Below are 9983 nucleotides of genomic sequence, written 5' to 3'. Positions count from 1 at the left end.
CATTTAAAATCACTGTTTAATTTAGAAACTTGCTTCTTCCCACCACAATCACACAGCTTAATTTTGTAGAAAATTGGGAAAAGAGTGTTTTGGGGCTCCGACACCTCCTGCTTTCCCCTGTGGGAAGCTGCAGGATGGAGGCCCCAGAGATTCAGGGGGCTCCTCAGGATGTCACTGACAAACCCAGCACCCCCAGCCTGGAGAGCCAACCCCAGCGTTGCTGCAGAGCCGCTGCCGCAGCCCCGGCGCATGGGAGCCGGAGCCGATGTGCTTTGTTGCCTTTAAGTTATAGTTTCTTCATGTATCTGTGGACACAACCATGCAGAAAATCACAGCTTTAATATCACACTTGTTAGCGGGGAGTGATTCGTTTCTGCCTCCAGGCTGACACCTCCCAACCTTCTGCTGCTCTCCTTCGGTTTCAGGCTCGCACTGGAAGCTGCTGCTTGTCGCTCACCCCCACACGCCTTTGATGGATTTCGTGTTCTGCTTTCTTTTGGTAGCTTCCTCTGTCATTTTCTGCAGAGCATCTCCCCCCTTCAGAGCAAAGGAGGGTGCCAGAAGGTTTGCACAAGAGTTTAGCTCAAAATCTCCCTGTGCCGGAGGGCGAGGGGACTCAGTGCTCCCCATCGTACCCTATAAAACATCCTTATTAACATGCTCCCCTTCCAGCACACAGGCACCAGCAGGACCCTTCACATGGTGTAAACGGGGATAACCATTAGGGTCACTGCATCACGCTAAAGGAAAGCAAGCAGGGCTCCATGCAAGTGCAGCAGAGCCACACTGGCCAAAACACAGCCTGAATGCACAAACAGCTCCCTGCCTGGGCTGGGGACCACTGCAGTGTCTTCGCCTGTCCCCTCCTGTTACCCACCCCGCAGGACCCTGGGAGCTCCCCCCATGGGGTCCTGCAGTAATGTATTTCTTCCCCTCATTTCTGTATAAGACATGTCAGGAGGTCTCTGCACAGCCCAGACAGGGAGATTTACATCTTATCTAACAGGAGTGTCAGATTTACAGATAACTCCCAGTAAGGAAAGCATCATGCCAGAAAGACACTTTTGTGCTGGTAGCTTGATCCATCATTATGCTATAAGTTGACATCTAATTAAGCCTCCACAGGGATCACCGGGTCCAGAACAGCTCTTGAGGAAGAGAAAATCTACTTCTAATCACCACGGTGCAATCTCATCCCAGCAGCTTATCCCCAGCCCCTTGCACTGCTGTAATAACACTTCACTGGTAAATCTCTGGTACTGCTTGGGAAGAGCTGCTGATGGCAGCTGCTGGGCAGGAACAAGGCAGAGCAGGGTTGAATTTCAAACTGCTGCTCTAAAACGCAGTAAAGACTTGTTTCCCAGAGACTTCACTAGGTTGTGTCCATGTCCTTTCCAAAGCCACGAATCGCCTCGGGACTCATCTGCAGGTTACAGCCTTCTCAGTGGGAACGCATTTCCTGACTCTAAATGGGCTGCATAGGTCAGTGTAGATGAGTAAGCCCTGCTCTCCCCTGGCAGGCTGCTGGATGTACATCTTCACACTGCCTTCAGTGGGAATGCACAACGTGACTGAAACTCTGCTTCTCCTGGTGTTTCTGTGTCATTCCAAGATGGAAAGCAGCACAGCACTCTGAATATGTCAAGATGCACCTGGAACCAGCACCCAATGACTTACTTCACCAGTGCACAAAGGACAATGGTTTCCTCCCCGAGCTCCAGGTGTTTCAACAAGCTCTGAACACCTCATCCCATTGCCAAGGGATCTGGACCAAAACGAGCAGCTCAACCCTCTCAAAGACTGGTCATGCCTCAGAGCTGAGATCATGAGTACTGGGGGCAAGGGCAATGTCAGAACATGGAGCACTAAGGAGAGCTGAGACCATGGAGGATGTGCTTTACATGGCATTTGCAGGAGGTCCCCGCTCGGTCCTCCAGGCCAAAAGAAGCCAGGAGAACACGATGGACCCCAGCATGCACAGGAGAAGGACTCTGGCTCCCTTCCATGACAGGTTTCCCTGCTTGTAGAGACATGATCAAAGAGGGTGAGGTCACTCGCCATTTATCCTACCATTTGTGACAAATATTGCCAGTGGCTTTGGATTGGGAACGGGTTAAGAGAAGAAGGAATTGCTGCATATGGGCCATCCTGGAGATCACAGGAGACACCTTAAAAGAAGTTGATCCTCTGGTCTGAAACTCACTGAACCCAACAGAAAAACTCCTGTTGCCTTCAACACTTACCCAGGCCTGATGGGAATGGAGGGCACACTTGATGGATCACCACAACCTCAGTGGGACAGATGGTCTGAGCTGCCCAGCCAGGAGAGACACAACAGCAGCTTCTTGCTCGTGTGGGCATGGTGCTGGCTGCCCTGTGAGGAAAGCACGTCCGCAGAGACATCTGCTTTCTAACAATGGTTGGTTCCTTGGCACCTCCCCCCAGAGACCTTTCTGTGTGCTCCCCTGTGACAGCAGATGAAGGCACGCTGCCCCAGCACCGGCTGTGCAGTACTGCACCGCGCTCGGGCAACAGCCAAAGTAATCAAATATGCAGGGAAACAATAAAAATGATATATAAAACAAAGTGTCCTCCCCATGTTCCCGTTTCCAGCCGTCTGCCAACTCCTGCCGCATCAGCCTCGTGTGTAAGGGTACATAAGGGCAGCACAATTCCTTGGTGCAGCCACGGCAAGACGCGGACTGAGTCAGAAGGATGGGAAGAATGGCCAGGAAAGGTAAAGAAGCTTTTGCAAACAGAATAGCTTGATATAGGCATTGCTTGCACTTACCTTGGTGTGCCTCTGTAAGGTCAGCTCTCATCAGAATCCACTTTCTGCAAAGACTGATATAAACACAAATGTTTTCTACAAGCTAAGCTTTCTGAATTACTGGGTTTTAATATTGCAAGAGGATTGCAGGCATGCTAAACAATTCCCAAAGGTTTTCCGGAGAGGGAGATAACACACTCACCTTTTTGTTCGATTTTACCTTCTCCATAACTTCCATTCATTCTTCAATTCATTTCAGCTCCTCTCTATTTACCAGTTTTATACCAGCAGTGGGTCATCGTACGCCCTCCAGCAGGCACGATACCGCTGTGGGCACCACTCCAGCGCACAGCCCTGCAGGGGGTTTTCAGGGCTGAGTTTGCTCATGGTGCTCTCAGAGCCCAGGCAGCACAAGAGCCACATGTTGTTATTGCACAAATGCTGCCAAGCTGAGGACCACAAACCTGACCCCAGCAGCAGATCCATGGCTCCGTGCTGCTCTCACCGGGCTGCTGTGGATGTTCTTCTCTTCCAGGCGCCAGCATGGCGAAGCTCCGTACCCTGAGCATCCTCCTGAGCCTCCTGGTCCCTGTGCACAGCACCCGCTCACCCGACTGCGGGGGCATCCTCACCCCATTAGGACTGAGCTACTGTAAGTCTGGGCCCCTCTCAGCAGGGAGGGAAGGCAGCAGCATCTTTCAGTCCAATGACGAGACATCAGACACTGTCACCACAAACTTCTGCCATTAATCAGCTCTCTTTCAACATCCTCTCTCTATAGCTAGTTACAGGGGGGTTAGTAAGGGAAGGAAGCGTGTCACCCTGTGGATTTCAGCCTGTCCATCTGCCCACAGGCTCCAGAGGGTCTCATAAAATGTCTGCCCTGTTTCACAGTCGCTGAAGTTTCAAAGCCACACGCTGAGACAGTCCTCAGGCAGGACCTAATGGCTCCCACAGTTCCCGACCTGCTTGTCGGCTCCACAAAGCCCAGCAGGTGAGTCCATGGCTCTGCCTTTGCTGCCATAGCCCTGGTTCATGCTGGTGTTTAGCCAAATATAATCCTAAAGGTATTTTGCCAGGGAGGGCAAAAATCCTCCTGGAGACCCACTCAGCTCTTTGCCAGAGAGGTTTAGAAATGAGCTCCTGGCTCCTCCACTGGGCTCTGAGGGCAGCAGCCCCAGTGCCACCCTGCGGTACTGATTTATCTGTGCATGTCCCACGGACTTTTGGGGTTTGCCCACTATGAGAGCAGGCAGGGACTGCCCATCCGCCCGGGCTGGACTCCTGACACCTTCCTTTCTGCTCCAGCAGGACCCAAATCAGCTCTGTCAGAGTCACTGAGCTGTCTCTGTCACTCGTCCCCGACTCCGGGCTGCGGCTGAGCGTCGATGTGGACCTTGGCATCACACCCGCTCCGTGAGTGCTGGGGCTGGAAGCTGCTCATGCTCCTCTCTGGAGCGATGGGGCTACATCCAGCTGCTGACATCTGCCTGAGGGAGCAGGGGGGCTGGGGTGAGTTGGATCAGGATCAGCCCCTGTGCTCCAGCCTCCTTCTCCTCTCCTGGCACAGCTCGACCACCAAGGTGTTGAAACTGTCCATCCGGGCAAACCTCCACGTGGAAATGAACCCCGAAGGGAACCTGGAGGTGGTGACCTCTGCCTGCAAACCCACCGTGGAGGAGGTGGCGAGCACTGAGGAGAAGGAGAGGTTGATCCTGTGGTTTTCCTTGGGAAATTTCCTTTATGGGATCTGGGTAACGGGGGAAAAGAAGAAACTGAGGCACGAGCATTTCTAGGCAGGAAGGTGATTTTGACTGAGAGCTGCTCACAAAGGTTAAAACAGGAGGAACTTTGCTCTGCTCCCAGGGTTGGTTTTCCCCATTTCAAGAGAGTTTTGTTCTCTCGTAAGGGATCTTTGAAAGCAGAGCAGCACCCACATTTGTAATACAAGTCCAACAGCAGTTCTTCAGTGTTTTAGGATTCTGAACTGTATTTGCAGTTTAAATAGATAAGAAAGTAGTGGTAATAACATCTCTGGATGCCTTTTGGTCCAGATAAAAGACACTCACCTGCCCTTGACTCACCTGAGTGGGGGCTCACCTAACTTCTTCCATTCTGTTGTTTTCATCCAGCAAGTCCTCTAGTTCAGAGCTGGACAAGGAGATTAACGTCGATAAGGTAAGAGAAAGGTGTGAGACAGGAGAAGACAAAGTTGTGCAGGTCTGTAGGAACGAGAGCACTTTCAGTCAGGCCAGTGCACTGCCCCGTGGTCCTGAATCCTTCCATCCCCGTCTCCAGGCTGCCGGCAAATGGGGACACCCAATGCCAGCAGACTCCTGTGTTCATCTACCAGTCCTCTTCTTGTTCTTTATGCCATAGGTTTGCCTGGAAGTCTCCAAACTGCTGCTTTCACCAAATGAAGAGCTGATCTCTCTGACAGGTGAGCGCTGGGCTTTCACTCTTGATATGGACTAAGAGTTTTGGGGTTCCTTTTGGAGCAGCTCACAAGATGGAACAGGCCCACACAGGCACTTCCCATCACTATCGCCTCCTCTTCCTGAGCATCCCTCTGCTCGGTTTGCAGCTCAGTTCCCCTTCACACCAAGCTGCCAGCTCCAGTACCTGCCCCTGGCTGCACCCGTGTTCTCCGAGCAGGGAATCACCATATCCTTGCAGGTAAACCCCCACTTTCCAGCACTCACATCCCAGCTCCCAGTGCTATGTGCCCCGAGACACCTCAAACTCCTTTTCTTCTCGCCCATGTCCCTGCAGACGACTTTCCAGGTGGCAGGAATGGCGATCCCGCTGCCAGTCAGCCCCGTGCCATTCAACGTGCCCGAGCTGGCGAGCTCCAGCCCTGCTCACCTCACCCTGGCTTTCTCTGAGCACTTCTTCACCAGCCTCTTCTTTGCCCTGGAGATGGCTGGAGCCTTCAACATGACCATCCTGGTGAGCAGAGCAAAGAGCAAGGGAGTAGAAAGCACACATTGGAGGGACAGCCCTGCCCCAGGAAGGGGTTGGGGAAGCCGTGCGGCCTGCAAAGAAATAAGAACGTGTCTGAGCACACATGGGAGCTGCTTGCTGCTGGATGTGAGCCCTGGGGCTCAGTCAGTCACAGGCTGTGTTTGCCTTGCAGAGCCCGCTGACCACCGCCACCGTGGCACCCAAGATCGCCCAGGTTCGTTGCGGTCACACCGAGAGGCATGGCCCCGGCTCGGGCAGTGCCCCCGGCCACCAGTAACACCCCTGCCCCGCAGATGGGCTCCCTGTTCCCGGAGGACCTGCCGGTGGTGCTGCAAGCCGTGTTCAGGAGCTCCACGCGGGTGGTGCTGGAGGAGGGCAAGGCAGCCCTGAAGCTCTTCCTCACCGTCCACGTCGGGGCAGGAGCGCCGGCATTCCAGAGCTTCCTGAGCGTGAACGTGGTGAGTGTGCCCTGCGAGCCGCAGCAGCTCTTGCCTCCAGTGCGTGGAGCAGGGTGTGAAGAGCTCATAGCAGGTGGCAGCGCGCGATGGGCTCAGCACATCCCAATGCTCAAAGCTGAAGCAGGGCCGCTGGATCCCTCTGATCCTTCCCTCTCTTTTTCCCATGCAGGATATGTCTGCAGGACTCCTCCTCAGCGTCACCAACACGAGGATGATAATCTCTGCACCAGTGATAGAGTAATGAACCCCGCTATGCTCCGAGTGCTTGAAGCGGAAGTGTCCCAGTCATAAAGGGAAAGGAGAGGCAAAATGATCCAGGGAACTTCTTAGCTTACATGGTTTGGGCACTGCAGAGGTAGCTCTGTCCTTAGGGAACCAGTGAGACTCCACTTTCACTGTGATTAGAGAGAAAAGCGTAGCATCCTGCATCCCAGCCCGCACATCCCAGCCCATGGCCCAGGTCAGCAGCACTCAGGAAGGCTGCTCAGGCTGAATCCTTGGGGACAAAGCATCCCCAAACCCTCACTGCCATGCCCAGAGGAAGTCAGGCTGCAGCCGCCTGCTCAGGCGTTACCCAGGCACCAAGCCCCCTGGCCCTGCCATCACCCGTGGTGCCTGGGGAAGTCACTGCCCATTACAAGCACCTCCTGCTCCGCTCTGTTTTCCAGGAACGTTGAGCTCAGCCTGGCTGCCTCCGACGTGGGCTCCGTGCCGGTAGGTGCCCCCCAGCCCTGCACCCGCAAAGTGACCGAGCTCAGCCACGTCCCCTCCTTGCCCTGTGCTGCACCCACTTAGTGAACGCACCTTAGCATCGCCTTCTAACAGCCTGGTTCTGCACCTCCCAGCTTAGGCGGTCCTAAACCATCCTGAGCAGTGGTTATCAGCAGGGGAACGCTGACTTTGGTGCTGGCCCCGTCCTGTGAGCACCAGGACCCCTCTCCCGCTGGTCCTGGCCCCCCTCCTGCTTTAGCCACGCTGTGAGCTGACCATGGACTTCCCTTTGGCAGGATGCCTTACTGGAGGAGCTCTTCTTGCCCACAGTCCGTACGGAGGTACCAGCTCAGATCAATGGTGAGGAGCTGGGAGTCCTGTGTGGTGCTGCCCCGTGGGATGCAAAACCAGGATGAAGGCAGCACTCAGCTGGCTCCTTTCCCTCTGTTTTTTCCTAGTGGTGCTGAGCGAAGGCGTGGTCCTGCCCCATATCTACAGCTTCACCTACACCAACATCAACGTTGTGATTCACAAGGTAAGAAATAAGACCTTTAAATTGCTCCTGCTGTGTCTGATTTAAAGGGAGCCCGGGAGCAATGCTCACCTCCTGGCGCCAGGATAAATCAGAGCCTGCTCCTCCAGCGCTGCTCCCTTGCAGAACCAAGTCTCATCACTTTACACAGGCGTAGCTCCCCTCCAGCTCCCAACAGGAGCAGGGGCTGTGCCGGATGGGCTGCTGGCCCATGGGGAGCCCTAAGCACACTCTTGAGAGCCACCCCAGCACCTTGCTCAGCCCCTGTTCTCCCCTTGCTAGGACTACGTCTTGGTGCCCTGCAACCTGCAGCTCCAGGTGAGGACTGGAGCACAGACCACTGTGGGCTGACATCTGGAGTAAAACAGGGGCAGAGCTGTTGACTCCTGCATCACACTTTGTGTTTTGCCACTGCTTGAAATGCTGAGAATCTCCTTTCTTGCCTTACTAGAGCAGAGCTTTTTCATATCTAGGATGATAACAGCATTGCACTAGCACCTTTTTCTTCCAGTCCTGCTCTTGGTATGACAGTTGCATAAAGAGGATGGATTGTAATTGTGTTCCATGCTTTAATTAAACATTTCTCTTTAATACTGCATTTTCTGGTGTGATTATTGATCCACCCACCCCGATCATTTGTACCTAAAGACAGATGAGATTGCTCTTGCTGAGAACTGGTACCGGTACAGGTGTCCAGTCCTTACATTTAATTAAGGGAGCATGAACGTTCCACTAATTTATAAGGATGCAAAGCAGCCTCTCACTGCAGAACGGCACGGCCCCTACCAACGAGAGATCCCTCGTCTGTTTTCCTCCATCCCTGGTGTTACTATGGGAACGTTGCGGCTGGTTCCTCTCCCTGGGTCAGGAAGGAGGAGAAAAACAATAACAATAAACCAAATCTGTCTGCACAATGGGTTCCAATTTTAGACCCGAGGAATGCTCCATGCTCCAAAGTGCACTTTGACAGCGCTCAGCCCAGAGCGAGTGCCAAGGGAAACACGGCTGCACCGGACAGACGGCGCCGGATGCCCACCTGGAGTGCCTCTGTCAGTCCTGGGATGCTCCCTTCTACTGCCCAGATCCAGCTCCAGGCCTGAGAGGCTGCTCAGGAAAATAAAGGGGGAAAAGCCTCACTGCAGCCTTGGGTGCCCGGGAGGGACAGAGGGGTTGGTAACGGGGCTGCACCCCTCATGAGCTCTCTGATAGCAACACTTCACATAGCACCCCAGCCATGAAACCACATTACACATACATCTGTTTGCACACACAACAGCTATTACCCATCATTACTAGCCTCTGAGAAGCACTTCAAACCCTCATATTTCAGTGGCTCAGAAATAGGAATGCAAACAAAACAAGCCAGGTTGATTTATTGTAAAGAGTAAAAAACCCTGAAGGTTTATATGCCCAGCTTGGGGACCTGACTAATGATTTGAATGCCCAAGGTTGGCAATAGTGGGAACTGCTCCTAATAGAAGTTCCCTGGTAGAGCTGCAACCATTATTCTTTGACTAATATATCTTAAACAAGGTTCCCAAAAGGAATAAGCTGCAGCAGTGAGAAGATGTATTCATTGCCAGTGGGTATTCCAGCTGAAGGCTTAACTGCATGGTTCTGCACCTCCAGCGTGGGGTCACGGGAGCTGTACCCTCTCTCGCAGCCCCACATGTCCTATGTGGGTCAGCCGGTGTGGGGCAGAGCTGGGCTTCACTGGAGAGCTGGGTCCTCTGCTTGTCCCCCCATCACCCAGTTCACTGAGCCTCCAGCACAGCAGCATCTGCAGAAGGTGACCACTGTGGCCCCAGCACTTGATTGGGTTCACCTGGAAAAGAACCACAGAAAAGGGGTTTGTATTGCCGTGCTTGGCACTAACAAAATCCATCATTTTCCTGGGTGATGCTCCAGGGTCCCACAGGAAGAGCCACCAGGCAATGCACGGCTTCCCTTGCCAGAGGGATGTGGATGTAACAGCCGATGGCTCAGACATTGAGAAATAGAGATGAGCCCCTTCACCAGCCCCCATGGAGCCACAGAGGGGTGAAGCTTCACCAGGGATACTGCTGGAGCAAGAGCTGGAGATCCCAAAGCCCCAGGAGATCCGGGAGCTTGGGCAGAGCAGCCAGCCTGTGGCACCCCATTCCGCTGCTCACCCATAAGATGGTATTCCAGCACTTCAGGTGCCAGCACACTGGAAAACCACTGTTTAGAGGCTTTTCCACTGTGGACAGGATCATCCCAGTCCTTGTTGATTCTGACTTGCCCTTTCCTGCTCTGGATTTCCTCCTGAACCCAGCAGCAATTTGGAGCATTAGATTTACAAGTTTCAGAAGATGCTGCCCTTTCCTCTGCTCCTTCCCACTGAGCGCTGTACAATAAATGGCACATTGGCAGCCGAGCCCTGGCACGAAAAGCCCTTTCCAGATGCTCAAAATGACTTTCGCACTGTTCTGTGACCCCAGGCTTATGCAGGCTTTGCCCCAGCTCTGCACTGAGCTCTCCTTATCCGCTTCCCTCTGCTTTGTCTGTCTCAAGTCAAAAAGGCCCC

General features: G+C 53.6%; 1 protein-coding gene across 1 annotated transcript; it reads left to right on the top strand.

Annotated features, from left to right (window-relative positions):
• Positions 1-3313: 3313 nt before the first annotated feature.
• Positions 3314-8149, top strand: LOC308226190 (protein TENP-like; the record flags this gene model as incomplete). The annotated part of the gene is made up of 16 exons (XM_080627689.1): positions 3314-3422; positions 3665-3764; positions 4082-4186; positions 4341-4478; positions 4903-4948; positions 5150-5210; positions 5355-5446; positions 5543-5719; positions 5907-5948; positions 6028-6231; positions 6362-6429; positions 6861-6906; positions 7200-7263; positions 7362-7438; positions 7718-7753; positions 8084-8149. The coding sequence occupies 16 exons, from the start codon at positions 3314-3316 to the stop codon at positions 8147-8149; spliced, it is 1431 nt and encodes a 476-aa protein (XP_080483815.1).
• Between the last annotated feature and the right edge of the window lie 1834 nt (positions 8150-9983).

This window comes from Psittacula echo (assembly GCF_963264785.1).
Source record: "Psittacula echo genome assembly, chromosome: 12".
NCBI lineage: Eukaryota > Metazoa > Chordata > Aves > Psittaciformes > Psittacidae > Psittacula > Psittacula echo.
This window is presented reverse-complemented; position numbering and strand designations above follow the sequence as displayed.